This window comes from Lissotriton vulgaris, chromosome 10 (assembly GCF_964263255.1).
Source record: "Lissotriton vulgaris chromosome 10, aLisVul1.2, whole genome shotgun sequence".
In the NCBI taxonomy this organism is placed as follows: Eukaryota; Metazoa; Chordata; class Amphibia; order Caudata; family Salamandridae; genus Lissotriton; species Lissotriton vulgaris.
Window position 1 is genome coordinate 1009227373 of NC_141698.1, and position 24401 is coordinate 1009251773.

The window sequence follows — 24401 nt, forward strand, 5'->3', positions numbered from 1 at the left end:
TTGTGGGCATGTCTGCGTTGTGCTGTGGGCGTGTGCTGGGAGCGTGACAAACGCTGGGGGCGTGTGGTACGTTCCGCCCTTCCTTCCATGTCTCATATTGTGTGCTAATCCCACCTTGCTCCGTTTAAATACCCCTGCACCCCATAATCATAACCCACCCTTACTCCTTAAAATACCCCAGCACCCTTCTTAACCCTATAAATATACCCTGCACCCCAAAACCCAAACCTATCCCTAAACCCTAAAAATACCCCTGTACACCAAAACCCAAACCTAGCCCTGAACCCTATAAATACCCCTGTACCTCAAAACCCAAACCTAGCCCTGAACCCTATAAATACCCCTGTACCTAAAAACCCAAACCTACCCCTGAACCCTAAAAATACCACTGTACCCCAAAACCCAAACCTACCCCTGAACCCTAAAATACCCCTGTACCCCAAAACTAGCCCTGAACCCTAAAAATACCCCTATACCCCAAAGCCCAAACCTAGCCCTGAACTCTAAAAATACCCCTGTACCCCAAACCCCATACCTATCCCTAAACCCTAAAACTACCCCTGTACCCCATAACCCAAAACTATATCTGAACCCTTAAAATACCCAAACACCTCAAAACATATACCTCAGTACCCCAAAACATATACCCCTATACCCATACTTACCTTGTAAAAACATTAAAAAACATGCTTTTACCATTTATGCATTTACAACGAATTTAGTTGTAAATGTATGTGTGGTAAAAGCATATAAAATGTAATGCCATGCGTTATAATGGCATTGCGGAGTCATGGTACTTTCAGAATGAAAGTATGCGGAGTGATGGTATGCGGAAAGAAAGTTGCGGAATAATGTGTGTTTACCCTCCCCCGGTAAGTACATTGGTGGCACGGCGGCCCACATCTCCAGCAACATACTCATATTTTTTCACCACCCATTTGAAAAATGCACAGGTCTCTCTCATTGATGGCCAGCACCGACATACACTTTTAGACACACCTCCCGCCACAAGTTCTAGAATTGCGAACTTTAGAGCGGGGGAGCTACGTTCGAATCTCGGCATCAGCTCAACATCCTGTGATTCCAGGCAAATCGCGTTGTCTCCCCGTGCCTACCACAAATTAATGTGTTCTTCTGTAATGTAAATTGTGCTCTTGCCATGTTGTCGAGTTCGCGCTATATAATATTACAAGGAAAAATAAAGTAGGGAAACTCGAGTTCACACACTACTGAACGCGCACTCTTAAGTGCATCAGCAGTGCACTGTGAATCTGAGCATTTCACAGGCCTGTCACAGATAAGAAATGCTATCAAAACGAAATCCTACAAAACAATATACTCCTGGCCGGCAGCAATTCATACCCGGACAACGTCTGGACGGGCTGCTACTGAAGATGATAATAGACTTAAAATGTTGTGGGTTGTAGGGTGGGGATCCATTGGCATGGGGGAATCCGGACCCCATGTTGGGGGTCGGGGGCAAACGTTGCCGTGACACATACTTCAACGGTTTTGAGGTATGGGGTGGGGTGGGTGGGGGGTCAGTTTTTTGGGAGGGGGATTTGTTCTGTTTAGATTTGGTGTCGCACTACCACAAGGGGTTCCATATACTTGTTCTGTGCACGCCAGCATGGCCTGATGTCCGTGCGACTACTCTGGCTGTTTCCTAATGGCGACACATGTGGATAAGGTCGTGGGGTCCCATGGCACTCTTCGGGTCCTCAGCTGGAATGTGCGGGGAATGTTAGATAAAATCAAGAGGGGAGCAGTATTGCGCCAGGCGAAGAGAGCGGGGGCTGACATCCTTATGCTGCAAGAAACTCATCTACTGGGTACTAAGGCTTTGTGCTTGCAGTGCTATGGGTTTCAGCAGGTCTTTCATGCGGGGTTTGTGAGGCGTTCCAGGGGAGTGGCTATACTAGTGCATCGCAGAATTCCCTATATCCATTCCAAACAGTAGGCTGACACACAGGGGTGATATTTGTTCATTAGGGGCATGGTTGGGGAGGACCCCCTGGTGCTGGGCTGCATCTATGCTCCACCCCCTCTGCAGTAGTCACTGGTAGAGACACTGTTCGTGATCTGGGCGGACATTGCAGACGCGTTGTCGTTATTTGGGGGAGGTTGGAACGATGTTCTCGACCATGCTAAAGATAGATTCCGGCCGGGGGAGGCCCGAGTGTAGGCCATTCTACGAGGCTGGGGGATTTGGTGGCTGGGTTGGATTGGGTGGACACATGGCGGCGCATGCACGGGGATCGAAAAGAGTTTACATTCCTTTCTGCTGTGCACAAATCCTTTTCCAGATTGGACTATCTATTTGTTCCTAGGGCACTGGCCGGAAGGGTTGAGTCGGCTGCGATCCTCCCACGAGGCCTCTCGGATCATTCACCTATCTCCGTAGATATTAGAATCGGCAGGGGGAGGCATCCCTTTCGTTGGCGCCTGTCATTGTGGCATTTGCAGCAGGAAGACTATGGGAGGCATATGAGTGAGGCAATAGCTGATTACTTGGTTGGGAATGTGGGCACCGTCTCTAGTGCTGCGACGCTATGGGAGACTCTAAAACCCACGCTACGGGGTGGATAAAGCTTGGTGTGTGGAGGCTCGACATATTTGGCTCGCAACGATCATCAGGATATGTCAGTGGGGGGATAAGTCTGGCACAATGTTGCATCGGCTCTGTCAAGGGGCCTTCCATGCACAGGCTCTACCTGGGCTGCTCGATGGAACAGGTGCCCCAATTACAGACCCCGGGAACTCGCGGAGAGCTTCGCCGTGTATTATACTGATCTATGTGCCCCGAGGGAGTGCCTGCCGGAATATATGGTAGATAAGTTCGGAGCCGATCTGCGCCCAAAGGCGGTGTCAGACGAGGTGGGGGATCGGTTGGAGCTTCCCTTGATAGATGAGGAACTGGGCACAGCCCTGGGCGAGCTCAATTTGGGGAAAGCACCGGGTCCGAATAGATTCCCCTGTGAGTTCTTCGAGAAATATTATTTGCAGCTGGCTTCTCACTATCGGGCAGCTTTGCAGGAAGCCAGGGAACAGGGTAGACTCCCCCCAGACTAGAGGCATGCAGAAGTGGTGGTCTTTAACAAGCCGGTCGTCCCCCGGAACAGCATGCCTCTTATCGCCCGATTTCCCTCTTGAATGTGGAGGCCAAAGTTCTCACCAAGGCGCTGGCTAACAGACTCCTCCCTCATATCACAACGCTTGTGCACCCGGATCAGGCCGGCTTCATGCCCCAAAGGGCGATTAGGCACAATATTCGACGGGCGCATGTGGCGGTAGAGGCGATCCGAGGCTCGGGGACCCGGGCAGCGCTTCTCCTCACGGACATAGATAGGGCGTTTGACTCGCTGAGTTGAGTCTATCTGTTTGCGCTGTTGCCGCGGCTCAATCTGGGGCCTCGTTTTTTGTCCTATCTGCGTCTTCTTTACACTGATCTGACAGCTTCGGTTCGCGTGGCGGGAGCGATCTCATCCCCCTTTTCCATTCACCGCGGCACTCGGCAGGGCTGCCCCCTCTCGCCCTACCTATTCGCCCTGGCTACGGAGCCACTGGCGTCGTGGGTGCGCATAGATGCGCAGTTGAGAGGCTTTGAGTAGGCACAGAGGCCGTCCGATAGGATCGCACTATATGCGGATGATGTTCTCTTTTTTCTTATGGATCTTGACAGGTCGGGCCTGTCTCCTGCAAATAATGCAGATTTTCAGCAAGTCCTCGGGGCTCTACATGAATCCTCGCAAGTCCACGTTTTGGGTGCTGGGAGAGCAGACACGAGTGGGTGATTGGGCAACCGCTTTGCAGGTAGCCTTGGGGGGTCTCAAGTATCTGGGAGTCTTTCTGTCGGAGGTCCCGGCCATATCATGGGAGCGGAATCTGGTGCCAGTCTGTGAACGGGTGCTGCTTACTATTTATAGACGATCAGCGATTTTTAAAATGGTGGCGCTTCCCTGCCTGTTGTATCAGCTGCAAAATCACCTGTATTCTATATCACCCAGTTGGTTCTGGCAGGTAAACTCCATCTTAGGGCAATTTTTGTGGGGGGGTAGGGCGGTTCGTGTAGCCATACGAACGTGCTTCCTCTCCACGTATTCTGGCGGGCTAGCGACTTCAGACATCCTTTCCTATTACCAGGCCTCCCATCTTTTGGTCCTGAATGAGTGGTGGTATGGTGATAGGGGGGATCCGGCATATGCTATGGAGCGTTACTTGATGGGTTCCCATACGCTTCATACCGTTCTATATACAGCGTCGATACGGAGTGCGTTACCAGCAGCCACACAGCTGGTGCTTCCCATCTGGCGGCAGGCTCTGTGCCGGATGGGGTGGTGGAATACCCTGACCTGAGAAACTCCTCTATGGCACAATGGGCGGCTGCCCAGTCTGGCGGCGCTGCAGGGCTTTAGGGGATGGGACAATATAGGGATCTCGACATTAGGGGATGTGCTGAGGGGTACGACTCTCAAGTCCTTTCAGGAACTCCGGGATGAATTTGACATGCCTCGCTCCCAGTTCTTTAGGTACCTCCAATTTCGTCATGCACTAACACCCAGTCTAGAGGGGCTGGAGGCCCTCCCCGAGTTTAGTCTGTTGGAAGCGAGATTATTCATGGGGGACCTGGACAAAAAGAAAATATCCTGCATTTATCAGGCTTTAGTCACCCACTGTTCCCCTACACTGCAGAGACTCCGGGAGCAATGGGAGGAGGATGTAGGCGAGCTGGAGGAGGAGGATTGGAGGGAGGCGCTGGCCGCCCCTAGGTGTGCGGCCATAGCAATGCGTCTCCGCCTTATTCAGTTTAAATATTTACACAGAGTGTACTTTACAAGGGTTCGGCTGTGGAGGGCTGGGCTGATTGCCTCACCGGTCTGTCTCCATTGTAACGGGGAGTACGGGACATTTCTCCATACAGTATGGAGCTGTGAATCCCTGACTCGGTTCTGGAGGAGGGTCCTGACCTGCATGTCTGAGGTGTTGGGATGGGTCCCCCCGTACGCCGCAGTTTGCCCTACTGCATGTTATGGAGGGGGTTGGGGGTAACCTCTACAAGAGACACCTGATGCTACTTGCCCTTACACTGGCCAAAAGAGACATCGCTAAAGGATGGAAGGATTCACAAGCCCTGTCGGTGGTCGTTTGGAAGAAGGGGCTAGATTATTATATGGGGTTGGAGCAGCCGATCTTCGTGGCTAGGGGGTGCCTGCGGAAACATTATAAAATTTGGAAGCACTGGGCGGATTATAGGGGCTTGTGGCTCGATCCCCCGGTGGAGCGGGATGATCTTCCGTGTGTGGGATGACGGGTGCAGATAGTTCCGAGAAGGGGGGCATAGGAGCTTGGGAGGAGGGTGTGCATATACTACGATGGTGTGTTTTTACTATGCTTTTATCACTAAGTATGGGTAGAGCCTGGGGGGTTAGTGCGACTCAGGGGGAGGGAGGTGGGGGGGCAGGGGTAGTGGGGAGGGGGGAGTGAGGGGGGTTTTCAGGTGCATGTGATTAATTTGTAGTTTGTCTGTACTTGCATAAGAAAAGTCGGTTGCCATTTGGATGATGTACTGTTTATTCCCACCTGCAGTTATCTCTGGGTTACAGGGCCCCGCATAATATGTGCAGTCTGACAATAAAATCTGTTTGAAAAAAAAAATTCTAATTACCAACTGAAAAAAATAGTAAAAGTAGTCATCAGTGTCAGATTTGTCTCTTAGGAAAACAGCTGTACTGTTCATGGTAAGTATATCAATGACAATTCAGTATAAGAAAAATAGTCTGCAAGGTTGATTTACATTTTCTTTTATAATTGACTTTTCTCTTTGTGACAATTACAATAAACAGCAAAATAAAATAATAAATGTAGCCACCGTTGTTTATTGTATGGAAAGATAGTCCTTTTTTATTACTGTGTAGTACATGGCCAGATTTCATTAGTCCTTTCTCCATTTCTATGAAATATCCCAAAGGCCACCCCATAAATGGAGTCCACAACAGCAGGGGAGAGAATCCTAGTCATGATTGATCACAGTGAGTCACATTCAGTGCTTCAGCTTTAATTGCTGGTTTCACAGCTCACCTCAACATTTGCTTCACCAAGGATGATGTACGTTAGTATTTCACTCTAGGAAATCAAGCGCTCTTGGTTCTACATTACTGATCAGATGCGAGAGTCGGTGCATGCAGTGGGCTCGTGAGTGCAACATTACAGCCAATCTAATTGCAAGTTTTAGATTAATTTCAGCTTTAAGATTTTGATTTGATGCTGTAAGGTTTTCTCATGCTGAATATTTCATAGCAAGACTATTGTATTAACAACCGCTAATCCACAAACGGAGAAGCTGCGGATGGAGTTTGATCGCCAGTCACTCGTCTCCACTAAAACCATTTGTGTCCAACTGATGAGACTCCACAGGCTGGCTTATAGTAAAAGGTTTATTCCAGTAGAAAAGTTTGATACAGCCACAATGAACCTGATCGTTCTTCGAGCCACAAGAATTAAACAGATTCACCAGGGGTGCCATGTTCCAGTCCTGAACATTGACTTCAGAACCTATTATGAATTATTAGGTATCATAGTTGTAGTTATTCTCTCTTGAACAGATGGACTAGCATTATAGTTTAGGATTACTTATAGAGGCAAGACTAAACTAACTGCAATATGGTGTCCCTGATCAGATAAAGGCATCTGGTAACTTTTGATGTATGAAAAATTCGAAAAAGCACATTATTCCTTATGGGCATGATGAGCAATGCATTTCCTATGGGCATGGGGAGCAATGTGTTATAATTTGTCCCTATGCAGCACTGAACTGAATAAACCTGTTTAAGAAACTGACATATTATTTGGGGGGGGGGGGCTGAATACCTACCTTACTTAATAAGCACAATCTTTGCCAAGGTGAGCCACTAAAGTCACTAAATTAATCTGAGTTGAACCCACTAGTAGCTGTGGGACAGAGCAGACAGGCTCAACTTATGGGTAATGTGTAAGTTATTTTTATGGAACCAACAAAGCAATAACAATAAAACTCTAAAACTTTGAAAACTAGAGTAAATTGTAATGAAGAAAATGACAAAAATCCCAAAAGGGGAACTGGAGATATCAATTTTTAAAGTTTAAAGTAAAAATAGTAACAAAAACCTTTAAACGCCAGCCAATGTCAACAGTTTGCAGTAGACTGGGACGTAGCTCCAGGTTGAAGCCGACAGTGATGAAGCATAGTTTGGACAAAGAAGCCAGGTTCCATCGGTTGGAGGTTTTGCTTTGAGACTTAGTCTCAAAAATAGATGTCAAAAATCTTCAGAGGGTCAAAGCATCAGAGGGCTTATAGCCATTGGATGAGGTGTCAGTGAAGCAATTGTTTTTTGGTGGGAAAGCTGTGAGTGGGAGGAATTCAAATTTTGCACCCAGGAAAAGTCCCCCACCGGTCAGATACTTTTGGCGTCGCCCTGGTCAAGATTTGCATTTAGTCACTTTTTGGAGCTTCTATTCCTCCAGAGACGCTAGACTGCAGGCTTTAGCCAAAGAAGATTCAATGAGACTAGATACCATCTCTGCGACATCCTGGCAGTGATGATTTGCTTTCATGAAAAAGCAGGTTTGTTCCAGTCCTTCGGAGGTCTGTGGATCCCAAAAAGTTCTTAATGCCAAGGTTTTCAGATGGGATAGGAGAAGTTAAGCCAGACAGAGCCAATGGTCCCAACACCTCACCAACAGCATATGAGCATCAGGATTAACTCCAGCAGAGGCTCACAGCAGGATCCAGGCCTGGTCAATTGTAACTGGTCAGTTGTCAGTAAGGCCCCTTGTAGCTTGTTATGTCCCTTTAGCTTGAACAGCTCAGCCTTATGACCCTTGAAATCTACTTCTTTGTCCTGGGTACAAGAGGAAGCAGGTCCTCCAGGGCTCTTCTCAGTTCTTAGACATCAGGTTCAGCCCTCTTCTGATCGTCCTCATGTCCAAAAGAGGTTGCTGGCGAGCCCCATTTATGCCTGGCACCAGCTTCTAGGAGGGAGCAACGTCTGGCTATTCCCTAACCAATGTTCCCAAGTGTTACCCTACACACTTTTCAGCATCTCCTGTGTACCTTGCTGCAAACAATCCCACAGTGCCCCTCTATGACTAAATTCAAGATTGTGAAACCATTCTCCCTTTGTGCACAGCCTGTGTGCCCATCCTAGAGGAGTGGTCGGCAAATGAGCAGCTCTCCCTCTGTGGTCACTCCATACCAGATCTGGGGATAGCCTCTCCCCCACCGCATAGGGGCCTGCATGAGTGGGGGGACAAAACAAAAGAAGGGCCTGCCCAATGGTCTCTTCTGACATATGCCTGTGGCAGAGGAGAATTCTTTGAAGTGAGTTAAGTTCCTGGGCACAACCCACATTGTCACTCTGACATAAGAATAAACCAACACCACCCACACCCAAGCTTTTGTCTCTGTTCTGGGAGCAATTTTCACTCCTCAGGCATGGCTTGAGCAATCAAAGGGCTGCAGTTGAAGACAAATGTAAATTAGCCTTCAGAAGCTTTAGGCAGAAAAAGGGTAACTTCTGAAAATACCTTTTATTTAATATTAATTAGAATAATTGAGCTCAAAATTGAATTGGGTTTTTAAATCATATTACAATCAGTCCTAGAATGAGGTTTATAGCAGTTTCCTAGCCAAAGATTGCATTATTAAATTTAAATAGTGCACCCTAGTGTTTCTCAGTGAAACAGTCAGTATTGCTAAACTGAAAATACATCTTAGGTGCCAGGCACTGTAAGCGCATGCGTAACATTAACTTTCTACATATCTGCCTTTTAAATACCATGCACCCTGGCTTATGGGTGTTAGAAATGGGGATCTCTAGTTGGCAGAGGTAGATACCTTTGACTCCTGCTTCTAGTCAGGATAAGGGGACACTTTAGATATCCCCTGCTCATCCCCTTGGTAGCTTGGTACGAGCACACAGGCTGATCCCAAAGGCAATTTGTAAAGTATTTTTACTCAAAACACACAGTATTTACAGTGATAACACCACAAAAATGAATAATAATAAATAATAATAATAAAAAAGCTTATAAAGCGCCTGGTTACACTAGGAAACTGTGTGTCCCCGCACTGGACACCACTCCAGTTTAGAAAAATAAAGTATCTTATCTAAGCACAACAAGACCAAAATGACAAAAATCCAACATACATGTAATAAGAATATGACTTTTAAAAGGTTTCAAGTAACAGGGTCCATAGGAAACTATGGATGCGTGATTTCACACAAAGTACCCGTAGATGTGTCAAATTTCACAAGATCAAACAGCTGCAGACAAGCGAAGCATCGAGAAACAAAGGGAATCCGTCAGTTCTTGAGTCCTTAGGGAGCCGATGCAACAGTTCTGCTGCACGCAGGAGAAGTGATGCCTTGTATCTGGACTGTGTCGATGTGATGTGTCGATTCCAAGAGGGTTCTGGTCTGCGGGTGATGCGTCGGGAAAAATTGGCACACAGGTGCGATGTGTGGAAATGCAGGATGCGCTGGTGATCGATGCGGCAAGCAGTGCTGCTTCGGTTTATTCTGCGGCTATCCCGCGATGCGTCGGTTCTTGCAGTTGCAGGCGCTGCGTCGTCTCTGCAGAAGGGTTAAATGAGAAAATGCCCACTTTCTAAAGTGGCATTTTTAAACACATAATTTAAAAACCATCTTTACTAAAAGATGTGTTATTACATTCTGAGTTCAGCAAAGCCTAAACTTTATTTCTCTATCTTGTACCAATGGGAAGTTATACTTGTAAGATGTTACAAAGTATCTCCCATGTTATCTAATGTGGCAGATAGCCTTTCCATAGTAAAAAACGAAATACACTGTATTTCAATATCAGGACATGTCGCAGACACCAGTACATATCCTACCTTTCACATACACGGCACCCTGCCCCTGGGGGTACCTTGGGCCTACCACATGGGTGTCTTACATCTAGGAAAAGGGAAGGTTAGGGCCAGGGAAGTGGGTGTACTTGGCAAGTCGACACGGCAGTTTAAAACTGCACACAGACATTGCAGCGACAGGTCAGAGATAACTTTTCAGGGCTACTCATGTGGGTGGCACAATCAGTGCTGCAGGCCCACTAGTAGCACTTGATTTACAGGTCCTGGCTCACTCAGTGCACTTTACTAGGGACTTACCGATAAATCAGATATGGCATCAGGAAGAACCAATTGGAATAAAATTTACACAGGGAGCACTTGTACTTTGGTAAAAGACAAACAATTGATGGACGGAATGCAGAACAAATCAAAACATTCAGCCCCAGTCTAGAGATCAGGGTTAAATCCATCATTCTATTGCTCACCAAGTTACCCCAGTTTGAACCTGGCCATATGCAAATCAGTCTTGACCATGTGCCTCATAGGAGCAGTCCAGCCCGAACTGCCAAAACAGGTCCTCCCTGGACCGGAAACAAGCATCCTAGAACCGGTTTCAGGGTTTCACCCCTCATCAGCCAGGATTGCTTAAATCCAGTAGCACTTGTACTTTTACACTGCTCAGCAGTGGAAAAGTGCACAAAGCATCTAAGCCAGCATGAACAAAATCCGACACAGCATCACAAATACCGGAGGTAGAGGCAAAAAGTCAGGGATAACCACTCCTAAGATCCCAAGTCTAACAATGGGCTATAAAGCCTAAATAGGGGCGACTTATTAACATTTGAAAGAAAGGTTTTGACCTGCAAAAGGGTTTATTTTGACATGTAAAATTGCAGTTTGTAAACTGCTTCAGTCAGGCTACTTTGATAAGCAATGTTTGCACTGCCACAGGAGCGGATGGCACAGTAGATGCTGCAGTCCACTAATGGCCGTGAGTATCCCATATACCATTATCAAGGGAATTCTAGGTACAGTAAATATGATAGTGAGAAGTATACCAGTTCAGCCATGTTAAAGGGACGAGCTTTTCTACTATTGGTTAGCAGGGACAAAGTGCACAGAGTTCCTCAGCCAGCAAATACAGATAGGGTTTAAATCAGGGGGTACACCAGTCAATTGATGGTGATTTCTTACAACTAGCAAGAGTCAGTAGATTTGGCAATCAACACCTTTGCCCTATCACAACGGATTTACAATTCTGGACTCAGATCTCTTTGACCATCTTTTCTTAGAACTTGTTTAGAGGCACCTGTGAAGTGCCCTAGATTTTGTTTGAGCTGCTCAGTGTATCTGCAGGATACATTTACTTCTCTCAGCTACTTGTACAGTTTCACAGTATGATATTTGTATTCCATATTTATCTAGGACATATTCCTCTCTATAATGTGTTGTCATCATGTGGTTTGGTATAGAATTCATTAAACCTATATTTGATATTCTATATTCTGTATTACTATTAAAGGTTTAGAATATAACTTGAAAATGAACAACTAAGACACAAAGAAGGTTGAGTGTAGCAGTTAGGCTCAACCTGTCTTGGCATGAATAGATAATCTACTTTAAGCTCCAGAACAGTGAACCATGAGCAGGAAAGAGGATATGAGTACAGAGAGTGGCTCTGTGTACAATAAGCATCCTCAGAGTCTAAACATTGAATTTGTATCCCTTTCTACTTCTGCAGCACGACACTGCTCTAATAGCTCTCCAGATGGCGCTCAATGTTTATAATGACCAGCTTCCTCCATATGCTGCTTGCCAAATATTTGAGCTCTATCAGGAAGACAACGGGTATGTATTCTCAAAGAGTTCTTTTCTACTTAGTGCACACTGCATACTAAATCACATCTAAAAGCTTGCATTTAACTTTATGATGTACATTTGTTGAATGTGGAGGGGGCAGAAGTAAGAACAAATTTGCGATGTTATGTGCAATCTCACCAGTGATATTAACGAAGATGTGATTTGTGGCTCTTAACTGTAATGGCATTTGGCAGACCACAAGTAGTACATTGTGGAAGAGCTATGGGTGATTTCTAGCCCGACCTGCAGAAATTGTGTTCTTTTTAGGCCTTGGTTGCTAGTCATGACACCTATCATTAGAACTTCTTTTAAGAGTTTTTAAAAGTTTTTTTTTTTTTAGAATATTGGTTAGTAACTAAACTTAGGATAGGAGACAAGTCAAGCATCACTTAATATATGTTTGAGGCATGTAGAGCTGTAGATACACATGCTGTGCATACTCCTGCCCTCTAGTGTTGGTTATGGATGTTTGCAAGTTGTTTTTCTTAGAAGAAGTCTTTCCAGTCACAAGGTAAGGTGACTCCTCCTTTCGGTGATAATGCGCATGGGCATCCACTCCATTATTAGATAGTTTTTGTCGCCATCGGGTTCGTATGTGTATTGCTGCGCTCCGGTTCTAAACCGTTCTACGGGTTCCCCTCGGTGCGCAATCCACTCTACCCTCCACGGTATTGTTTCGTACGTGTTTCCTACTTCTCTGCATATTGCTTTGGTCAACAAATCCTTCATTTTCTATCAAAAATTTTGGGGGCGGCCTTCAGGCCTGACCACGTCTGTCCGGCTTCTGTCGATGGAATGGACTCTGTTTAAATTCTGCCCTCGGTGCCACATTAAGTACCCTTGCACCAACTCACACAAAGTGTGTAACTTGTGCTTGTCTCCGGAACACAAAGAAGACGACTGCGATGCTTGTAAATCGTTTAAGTCCAAAAATACTTTTTGGGGTTGACGGGCTCGACGTCATGAAATGCAACGTTAGAATATTCAACACACTCCGGATATCTTCTGTGAAGATTTCAAGCATGAAGTGTCAGCAGCAGAAGAAGAAGAAGAGGCCATCTCGGTTCCAGAGTAGGATTCAGAACTCGAGATAGACATAGAGTCTGAAGACGTGCCTCCGGGACAGGATGCCGTTAGTACCAATGAACTCTTGCCCCTTAAGCCCATACCCAAAACTCCTAAGGCTTCGGCACCACCTCTGCCTTCTGGCCAAGGTCGGCACCGAGACGATGTTTCTGATGCCCCGCCTTCCGGCTCAGCGCCAAAACAGTTAGTCAAGCCTGTCAGTTCGGGACCGAATCGACTAAAATCCTCTTCTGATCCAAAACCTTCCAGTTCAAATTCCGGAGCCGAAATCCTCCACGCTGAAAGGAAAGCATGTTTCAGAACCAAAATCTTTCACTCCTAAAAGCAAGTCCCAGCATCGAAACCTTCGGGCCGAAATCAAAAGACAGTCAGAAGTTTTGAACCTTCTGACTCTAAGTTGGACATTGTTCATCCCAAACTGGATCCCAAACAAGAGAAAATTCATATCCATCCCGATACAGGACATATTCATGCTTAATCTCCAGTTAAACGCAAGCTTCCTTCTGAGGACTCTCAATATAAGATTAATTTAAAGAAGATGAAAGATGAGGCTACCAGCCCTGTTTATCCTGCTCCACCATCTCTGTTTATCCTGCTCCACCATCCCCTCCATTTCCACCCTCTTCTCCACATTTAGATCCTTTACACATTTCACCTCTGGGGTCTCCACTTTTTGACACAGCATATAGAGTGGCTGAGACAAATGGGCAAACACATGTATATGCAAATGGTGTACCAGATAGTCAATGCCTGCAGTGAGATCCTAGGAGACAGCCAGTAAGGGTACCAGATAAGAAAGACTGGCGGTCCATAGGGCAATATAACCTTTATGGCACAGTAAGCAAAGCTTGGCCAGACCGTAGCAAACTAGCTTGGAAAAAAAGCAGTGAACATTTTACCTGGGTATATTAGAGAGAGGGCATGGGAGGGGGGGGGGGGGGGGGGGGGGGATTGGGTCCTCTGGGCCATAGAAGATTCAGGGAAAGGGGTGCCCCCTTCCTTATACGTAATTTCTTGGCCCTAGGGGATGGGTTCTTGGGGCCTTTAGAGGCTCGGGGAGGGAGGCCGCCCGGCCCCCTCCCCATAACAAATATGCCAGGGAATGGGGTTCTTGGGGCAAAAACAGACCCGCGAGAGGGGCTGCATATCCTCTTTCTCCTCCAAACACCCTTGACCCCAGGTGATTGGGTACCTGAGGGTAAAAACAGCCCGGGGGGTTGCTGGTCCTGCTCCCTCGGAAATGAACGCCAGGCCCCAGGGGATGGGGTCACTACTGGGGCCTAAATCTGCTCGGGAAGTGTGGTAGTGTGCCCTCCTCCCCCTAAATAAAACATCAGAGCCCAGAGGGTGGGCTTCCCGGGACCGAAATTGGCCTGGGGAAGGGTGGCATGACCACCCCCACCCCCAATCCCAAAAAATAAACCCCCCCTTTCCCTCTTGGGCCCTTGCCCACCCTGCATTTGCTTTTTTTTAAATTTCGAGACAGTCATGGATCTTTTGCAAATTTGCGTCAATTTTCTATTTTAATGTTTTTATCTCCAGGCGGGGTCCCTCTGGGATCCCACGATCAGGCCTAGGGGGGAAGGGTTTCCTTACCCTGCCCCCTTGTGTCTTTTTTTTGTTTGTTTTTTAGGGCTGAGTCCCGGGTCCTATGATGGCTGCCGCCACTTCCTGGTTGAGGTGGTGACAGCCAACCAGATCAGATTTCAGCTTGATATCTGTCGGGATGTGCGGAGGCCTCGCGTCCCTAGATATACAAAGTTTTTTTAGCATTCAGTGCTCAAAACTACTGAATGGATTTACATAAAAACAAGTTTGGTGAAATCCATTCAGTAGTTTTGAGCAATTAATGCTAAAAAACTTTGTATATCTAGGAACGCGAAGCCTCCGCAGATCCCAACAGATCTCAAACTGAGATCTGAACTGGTTGGCAGCCACTGGTGTGTGTAGTTCAAGTTCAAGTTCAGGAATTTGTATAGCGCACTACTCACCCAGAGGGTCTCAAGGCGCTTGAGGGAGGCAGGGTGTATTACTTATCGAATAGCCAGGTTTTTAGCTGCTTTCTGAAGGAGAGGTGGTTCTGTGTAAGGCGGAGGTGAGTGGGGAGAGAATTCCAGGTTTTGGCCGCTAAGTAGGAGAAGGATCTTCCTCCCATGGTGGATCTATGGATGCGCGGAATTGCGGCGAGGGCTTGATTGGATGATCGTAGTTGGCGGGTGGGTGTGTAGAAGGACAGTTGTGTGTTGAGGCATTCGGGTCCTAAGTCGTAGAGGGCCTTGTGTGCGTGGGTGAGGAGATGGAACGTTATTCTCTTGTTGACGGGGAGCCAGTGGAGGTCTTTCAGGTGACCGGAAATGTGAGCTTGACGGGGGATGTCCATTATGATTCTGGCTGAGGCGTTTTGGATGCGTTGGAGTTTTTTCTGTAGTTTGGCTGTGGTTCCGGCGTAAAGGGTATTTCCATAATCCAGTCGGCTAGTGACCAGTGCGTGGGTGACTGTCTTTCTTGTTTCGATGTGGATCCAACTGAAGATTTTTTTGAGCATGCGTAGGATGTTGAAGCATGAAGATGAGACGGCGTTGACTTGTCTGGTCATCGAGAGGGAGGAGTCTAGGATGAAGCCCAGGTTACGTGCGTGATCTGTAGGTATGGGTGCTGTACCCAGGGCCGATGGCCACCATGAGTCGTCCCAGGCAGAGGGGGATGGTCCTAAGATGAGGACTTCCGTTTTGTCCTAGTTTAGTTTTAAACGGCTGTTCTTCATCCATTGGGCTACTTCTTTCATTCCTTCGTGTAGATTGTTTTTGGCGGTGATTGGGTCTTTGGAGAGGGAGAGGATCAGCTGGGTGTCGTCTGCATAGGAGATGATGTTGAGGTTGTGTTGTCGCGCGATGGATGCGAGGGGACTCATGTAAACGTTGAAGAGGGTGGGACTGAGTGATGATCCTTGTGGTACACCGCAGATGACTTCGGTGGCCTCTGATTTGAATGGAGGGAGGCGGACTCTCTGGGTTCTTCCGGCGAGGAACAAGATGATCCAGTCTAGAGCTTTTCCTTGTATTCCGACGTTGCTGAGGCGTTGTATGAGGGTGCTATGACAGACTGTGTCGAAGGCGGCGGAGAGGTCAAGTAGGATGAGGGCAACTGTTTCTCCGTTGTCCAGTAGCGTTCGGATGTCGTCTGTAGCTGCGATGAGGGCGGTTTCGGTGCTGTTTTTGGCTTGGAAGCCGGACTGTGAGGGGTCGAGGGAATTGTTGGATTCAAGGAAGGCAGCGAGCTGACTATTGACGGCTTTCTCAATGACTTTGGCAGGGAATGGGAGGAGTGAGATGGGGTGGTAGTTCTTAAGTTCAGAAGGGCGCTGAGTTCGGCATGTTTCCAGCTTTCCGGGAAGGTAGCGGAGTTGAAGGAACAGTTGATGACATCTCGGAGATGGGGTGCGATGATAGAGTCTGCTTTGTTGAAGATGTGGTGGGGACATGGGTCGGTTGGTGAACCTGAGTGGATGGAGTTCATCAGGCGGATGGTGTCTTCAGTAGTGATTGGGTTCCAGGCGCAAAGGTTGTGAGAGTGCTGTTTTGGTTCGGAAGTGGGTGGAGTGGACTGTTCTTCGGACTGGTTTTCAAAGCTGTTATGTATGGCGGCGATTTTGTTGTGGAAGAAAGAGGATAAAGAGTCGCAGAGGTCTTGGGAGGGAGTGATGTCGTTGGTGCCGGCGGTGGGGTTGGTGAATTCTTTGACGATGTTGAATAGTTCCTTGCTGTTGTGGGCGTTGTTGTCGAGTCGATCCTTGAATGCTGATTTCTTGGTGGATCAGATCAATTGGTGGTGTTTGCGATTGGCGTCCTTGAAAGTGTTCAGGTTGTCAGTGGTTGGGTTTTTTCTCCAGGTTTTCTCGAGGGTACAACATAACTTCTTGGATTTCTTAAGGTCATCGTTGAACCAGGGGGCCTTTTTGCTACCTTGTTTGATCTGGTGGTTTTTCAAGGGTGCTAATTCGTCAGCGCTGTGGGTGATCCATTGTGTGAGTTTGGTGGCAGCTTGGTTTGGGTCCGATGATATGGCAGGAGGGTTTTGGTTAAGCGATGTGAAGAGTTGGTCGGTGGTGATTTTGTTCCAGTTTCTTCGAGGAATAGGTTGTGGGGGTTGTGGGTCGTGGTCTTTTTGTAGCTGAAGTGAACGCAGCTGTGGTCCATCCAATGGAGAGCTGTGGTGTGATCGAAGGAGATGTGTTTGCTGGAGGTGAAGATAGGGTCGAGCGAGTGTCCGGCAAAGTGGTTTGAGTCCGAGATTGGCCAGGTTGTCCAGAAGGGTGGTGGTGTTGCTGTCGTTTTTCTTTTCCAGGTGGAAGTTGAGGTCTCCCAGTAGAATGCAGTTCTCGGAGGTGAGGGCATGTGGGCTGATGAAGTCAGTGATGTCTTCGTTGAATTGTGTGGGGGTTCCTGGTGGTCTGTAGATGAGAGTGCCTCTAAGTGTCGTCCTGGGGTCGGTGTGGATCTGGAAGTGAAGATGTTTGGCGGTCGCGAGGTTATCGTCGGAGCTGGTCGTGATTCGGATGGTGTTGTTATGGACGATGGCGATGCCTCCTTCTGTTTGGTTGGTGCGGTCTTTTTGGATGATCCTGTAGGCGTCCGGGATGGCTATGGCGATGTCGGGCGCTGATGAGGCGTTCATCCAGGTTTCTTTAAGGAAGGCGACGTCCGGCGATGCAGTGTCGAGTAGGTCCCAGATTTCAGTGGCGTCTCTGTGGACCGAGCGGGTGTTCAGCAGGATGCATTTCAGGTGGTTAGAGTCGGAGCTGTGTTTAGAGGAAGTGGATTTGGTGTGGGTCCTGATGCAGGCGAACTTGCAGGAGTGGCAGGCGAATGGTCCATGGGTGTGTCCTGGGGCAGCTTCGCAGCATTGTGGTGTGCGTCCGGGGTTAAGGGCAAAGAGGGTAGCGGCGTCGTATGTTATGCGGGTGGAGTGGGTTTTGCGAGGACCAGGGGGTCTTGCGCTGGGCGCGGTCCAGGCGCGAACGGGCGTAGACGGGCTTACCTTTGGCGCACTTCGCCGCGCATGGGGCGCGACCGCTGCGCGTGAACGCTGCGCGCAGAAGCATCTGTCATAAGTGGTTAGTGGAGGAGGGAAGGGCGAGGGAGGATCAGCTGGGAGGCGGGAGTGGGGCAGAGAGGACGGGCTCCGAGGCACAACAACAACAAAATGGCAGCAGAAGTGAAACTGGAAACAGGATGGGGCACACAGAGTAATTGATGAGCTTAAACAATCTGAGAAGTAGGCGCTACAAATATCGATGCACAAAAGGAGCAATGCTAATTGGGGTCAAAGCTACACAGCGAGCGTTACAACTGGGTCTGCGCAAATGATTCAAAACAGTGCTTAAGTCTGGAAAGCGCTATAATTAATTAAAAACACTCGATAATGCTTCTAGCAGTACAGCGCTATGACAAGCAGCAGCTAGCAGTCACGAGAAGCACAGAGCAAAGCAGCAAAGCAACGCGTGCTGCCAACGATACCACTGGAGAGCAGGGAGCGTGGGGAGCGACCGCTTCTGAGAGCGTCAGGACGGTCACAGCGCTTCTGAAGGCAGGGGACAGGCTATGCAGTCAGTGGGAGGGAGGATCAGCTGGGAGGCGGGAGCGGGCGGAGAGGACGGGCTCCGAGGCACAACAACAACAAAATGGCAGCAAAAGTGAAACTGGAAACAGGATGGGGCACACAGAGTAATTGATGAGCTTAAACAATCTGAGAAGTAAGCACTACAAATATCGATGCACAAAACGAGCAATGCTAATTAGGGTCAAAGCTACACAGCGAGCGTTATAACTGGGTCTGCGCAAATGATTCAAAACAGAGCTTAAGTCTGGAAAGCGCTATAATTAATTAAAAACACTCTATAATGCTTCTAGCAGTACAGCGCTATGACAAGCAGCAGCTAGCAGTCACGAGAAGCACAGAGCAAAGCAGCAAAGCAGCAAAGCAACGCGTGCAGCCAACGATACCACTGGAGAGCAGGGAGCGTGGGGAGCGACCACTTCTGAGAGCGTCAGGACGGTCACTTAAAAAACCATAGGTTTCAGGCCTTATATAGTTAGGAATTAGCATTTAAAAAACCATTGAAATTGCTCCTATATAGTTAGTTGTACTAACTATATTTCGTGCACCCGCAATCCACTGCGGATGATGTCACATATTACATCATTCATGACATGGTCAGTGACATCACTGATGACATCACTGATGGCATCTCAGATGGCATCACTGATGACATCCCTGATGACATCTAATTTGACATCACTGATGACATCACTGATGACATCATCCAGTGACTGTGTGTTTCTGTAAAGTTTAAATATGTTTTACATATTGAAGAATAAGTGGATGTATAAGTGTCTGGATGAAGGATGTAGTAGGTGCGTGACTGACTGTATGAGTGAGTGATTAAATGTGTCTTACTAAATGCATGGGTTAGTGACTAAACTGTCTGAATGTGTGCATCAGTATGTCTGTTGTTGTGTAAGCTGCTGCATGTGTTGATCAGTAGCTATATGAGTGGCTATATGGGTTATTGATTGGTTGCCCAAGTATTTGAATGGGAGACTGAGTGTGTGTGTGAGTGGCTGGGAGGTGTGTGACTCTGTGCATAGATGTGTGAGCAGTTGATTCACTAGGTGTAAGAGTTCTAGAGTGCATGTGGAAACAGCTATATGAGCGGTTGACTGTGTGCATGGGTGTGTTGGTGAGTGAATGGATATCTCAGTGCTACATGTCCAAGTAAGTACATATGTAAAACACAGTGCATGTGAGAGTTGGCATATATAAATGACTATACATGAGAGCCAGTGAATGTGCGAGTGGCTGTATGGATCATAGTGTACTTGTATCAGTGATTGTATAGATTGTATAATTGAGTAAGTATGTGTTAGTATATGTTTGAATAAGTTAGGTGTTGTGTGTATAACTGTATAGTTAAGGAAATGGAAGTGTCATTGATTCTTTGCATGACTGACTAGGTGTGTGAGTAACACCATGGATGAGTGGCAGGGTGGGAGTGTCTGTATAGGTGTATGAGTGCATATGATAGTGTTGTATTGATGAGTGACTGTATGTATGAGTGATTCTATGGGTGAATGAGTGAATGTGTGTGTAGACCTTGGAATCAGTGAGTGCGTATGTAGTAACTGGTATTGGTGTGTCAATGGTTTCAAGAATGGTAGTCTGTATTTAACAGTGGGTGTATCAAAGGTTATATTAGAGTGTGAGGAGGTGCATCGTATTATCACATGAATGATATAATCAGTGATGTGATAAGTGATGCCAAATGAGATGTCATCAGTGATGTCATTTGAGATGTCATGAGTGATGTCATCAGTGATGTCACTGACCATGACATGAATGATGTAATATGTGACATCATCAGCAGTGGATTGCGGGTGCGCGAAATATAGTTAGTACAACTAACTATATAGGAGCAATTTCAATGGTTTTTTAAATGCTAATTCCTAACTATATAAGGCCTGAAACCTATGTTTTTTTAAGTGAATTTGCAAGGTTTTTAAAATGCTAATTCCTACCTATATAAGGCCTGAAACCTATGGTTTTTCAAGTGAATTTGCAAGGTTTTTTAAATGCTAATTCCTAACTATATAAAGCCTGAAACCTATGCTTTTTTAAGTGAATTTGCAAGGGTTTTTTAAATGCTAATTCCTAACTATATCAGGCGTGAAACCTATATTTTTTTTCAATAAATTTCAAAGGTTTCGTAAATGCTATTTCTATTAGCGGATAAGGTTTATATATGTTATTATCCTTCTGGGACCACCTGAGCAGCCATCTTGTTTCTCAGGAGAAGTGAGGCACAGGAGAGCACAAAACAAGAGTGGAAAACGCAAAAAGGGGGCAGGGTTGAGACCCCCTGACCCCCTAGCCCTTCTCAGGGGGTCCCAGAAGGACCACCAAGTGCAAAAAAAATTATTATTTTTTTTAAATCGCGGGGTACGCGCACAGTACACGTACCATACGCGTACGGTGCGCGTACCCCGCGATTTTTGGGAATTTTTTTTTTACTTGCCCTTGGGGGTGCTTTTGGGACCCCCTGAGAAGGGCTAGAGGGTTGGGGGGTCTCTACCCTGCCCCCTTTTCGTGTTTTCCACTCTTGTTTTGGGCTCTCTTGTGCCTCAGTTCTCCTGAAAAACAAGATGGTGGCCAACACTTCCTGGTTTGGACAGTTTGGAATGTTGACAGTCGACTGCCAGCCAATCAGAAACTCGCTCGCGCATGTAAGTGTACGCGCACGTACGCGTATGGTGCGCGTACGGTGAGCGCATATAGATATATAATTTGCTCAAATTCAATTTTCTCAACAACTACTGTAGGGATTTTCACCAAATATAGAAAAGGCACTACTGCATACCTGTCCCTACCATTTTGCCAAGTTTGGTGTAATTCCGTTCAGCCGTTCGGGCTGTAGCCGTGTCTGAAGGTCCCATAGAAAATGCCATTTGAAAACTTTCAAATTCAAATTTCTCAAGAACTACTGGAGGGATTTTCACCAAACATAGCGAAGGCACATCTGCATACCAGGCCCTACCATTTTGCCAAGTTTGGTGTAATTCCATTCAGCCGTTCGGGCTGTAGCAGTGTCTAAAGGTCCCTATGGAAATTAACATGGGGAAAACACGTTTTGGGACCTCCCTTTCGGCCCCTGCTTGACGAATCCCCCCAAAACATTCAGGGAAGGAGCGGAGCTGGCCAAAATTCTGGAAAATTACACACAGATTCCTCAATTGGCGCCAAAGTTATTCCCAATAGAATGTTGAGCGCATATAGATATATAATTTGCTCAAATTCAATTTCTCAACAACTACTGGAGGGATTTTCACCAAATATAGAAAAGGCACTAATGCATACCTGTCCCTACCATTTTGCCAAGTTTGGTGTAATTCCGTTCAGCCGTTCGGGCTGTAGCCGTGTCTAAAGGTCCCATAGAAAATGCCATTTGAAAAATTTCAAATTCAATTTTCTCAAGAACTACTGGAGGGATTTTCACCAAACATACAAAAGGCACTGCTGCATACCAGTCCCTACCATTTTGCCAAATCTGGTGTACTTCCGTTCAGCCGTTCGAGCTGTAGCCTTGTCAGAATGTCCCTATGGAAATTAACATGGGGAAAACATGTTTTTTGGACCCCCCTTTTTTCTGAAGCCCCAACTTGACGAATCCCCCCGAAACTTTCAGGGAAGTAGCGGAAAGCAGCGAGGCAAATCTAAGGAAAATTACAGGCAGATCCCTCAATCGGCACCAAAGTTATTCCCAATAGAATGTTTGGAATTTCCTATGGTAACTAGGTCCTAACTATATATACCTACTGGCTATCGCCAATAGGTAATATATATATATAAGATCTATATAGCAAAACTTGCAAAAATAAACACAAGTATGACTTTGTGACGTTTGAATACGAGGCTCTGATGGCCAAATTTCGAAAGGATAACAAGGTGATTGTCCGCCCCAGTGACAAGGGGGGCAATGTGGTGCTCCAAACCAAAATCAACTATGACAAGGAGGCATTTCACCAGTTAAACCAACGTGACCATTATGAACGACTAAAGGGTGATGAAACAAAAAAGATGCAGAGTGAATACCATCTACTACTTCACAAATGGAAATCGATTAAACTGTTGGTGGAATCTGAATACAAGTATTTAAAAACAGATTTTCCAGTGACCCCAGCAATATACTTTATCCCCAAGGTCCACAAGGACCGGAACAATCCCCCTGGCAGGCCTATAATCACGGCGAGAGGTGGCTTGTTGGAAAAACCGTCTATTTATATTGATTATTTCCTGCAGGGCCATGTCAAATCACTGGATTCCTACATCCAGGACACAGGGGACTTTTTGGTCAAACTTGAGAACATCCAATAGCAGGAGGGTGATTGGATGTTAGCCCTTGACGTTACCTCCCTATATACTAGTATCTGCCACGCAGATGGCATTGCAGCAGTGTAATACTACTTGGGGAGGAGGGAGGTCAAATTCAGACAACACACTGCTATGATAATTCAAATGTTAACCTTTTGTTAACAGCACAATGTGTTTATGTTCAACAGTCTCCTATTCAGGCAACTTCAAGGTGTGGCAATGGGGGCCAGTTTCTCCCCGAGCTTCGCGTGTCTTCACATGGGGGCTTGGGAGGAACTGGTCTTCAGGACCCACTTCCAGCATGAAATGACGAATCAGGTAATCACATGGCACCGGTTCATTGATGAACTGTTTATTATTTGGAGGGGGAGCAAGGAGGAGGCGATCGACTTTGTTGATCGTCTCAATGACAATGAGTTAAATATTCATTTTACAGCGACTATGAGTCAACACCAGGTCCCCTTCCTTGACACAGAAGTGTATGTACATAATAACAGGTTGGAAACTAGGCTCTTTCGTAAGAGTACAGCTGGCAACACCACTTTGCATGCTGGGAGTGCCCACCCCTCTCATCTTATCATGAGTATCCCTTATGGGGAAATGTTACGCCTACGGAGACTGTGCAGCAATGAGCGTGAATTAGTGGAGGCTCAAGCTGTTAGCTGTGAAAGGTTTCTGGAAAGAGGTTATACACGGAAGGTGATTGATGCAGCCATACATAAATCTATGGGCTTCTCACGTGAATCCCTCTTAGCAAAGTACACCACACCTGCAGAGGCTACCTCTGACAATATGACAATTGAGTCCAAGAGTGGTGACAGCATAAACACATTCAGGGTCATCACAGGGTACTCCTCTCAACATAAGGAAATATGTAGGGTGATTAACAAGAATTGGCCCATATTACTTAAAGATCCGGTGATTGGGCATCAGTTACCCAAATGGGCCGCCATTACATATAGCAAGGCACCCAATATGAGGGACAGGCTGGTGGATACTGGCCCTGAAGTCCTTAATAAAATCTCTTGGCTGCACAACAGGGGCGGCTTTTATAAGTGCCCATCCTGTAAAGCCTGTACACATGGGGTCAATCACACCAGCTACAGGGACGGCTTTGGGATCAAGGACCACCCAATCATGAAGACCCTAACATGTAAATCTGACTATGCAGTCTACGTCTTGGAATGCCCGTGCCCACTCCGGTACGTGGGCAGTACCAAATTGCCTGTGCATAAGCGCATACTACAGCATCTTCGAGCCATTACATCGCAAGACAATACTTATCCTGTTGCCCGACATTTTAAACAATTTCATCAGAGTAACAACAGTGAGCTCAGATATTATGTTGTCGATGCTGTACAAGCCAGCAGACGGGGAGGCAACAGGGAAACTAAGTTGCGCAAACTTGAAACTAAATACATCTTGCAGTTTAATAGCAAACAACCAGGGGGGCTCAATGTAACAGAAGACCTTTACACTTGCCTACATTAAACTAGCTTGGTAGAATCAATTGATCCCCCTATCTGTTGATGTGCAACATAGGCCTTTTTAACCAGACTATTTATTACAATGATTTTTTAACTAGTGGGGGGTGGGAACCATTATCATATTTCCTGTTCAGGTGCCCATCTGTTAATCAATGTATTTATTCATGTAGGAATGGTTTTTAATCTTACGTTATGTT

The 24401-nt window shown here is 46.6% G+C and overlaps 1 protein-coding gene across 1 annotated transcript in view; it reads left to right on the top strand.

The window, feature by feature from the left end:
* Positions 1 to 24401, top strand: part of ACP3 (acid phosphatase 3) — a 263609-nt gene that overhangs the window by 213230 nt on the left and 25978 nt on the right. The window contains exon 9 of the mRNA XM_086942048.1: positions 11589 to 11695. Coding sequence (XP_086798174.1) covers positions 11589 to 11695 — 107 coding nt within the window. The remainder of the gene's footprint in view (positions 1 to 11588; positions 11696 to 24401) is intronic.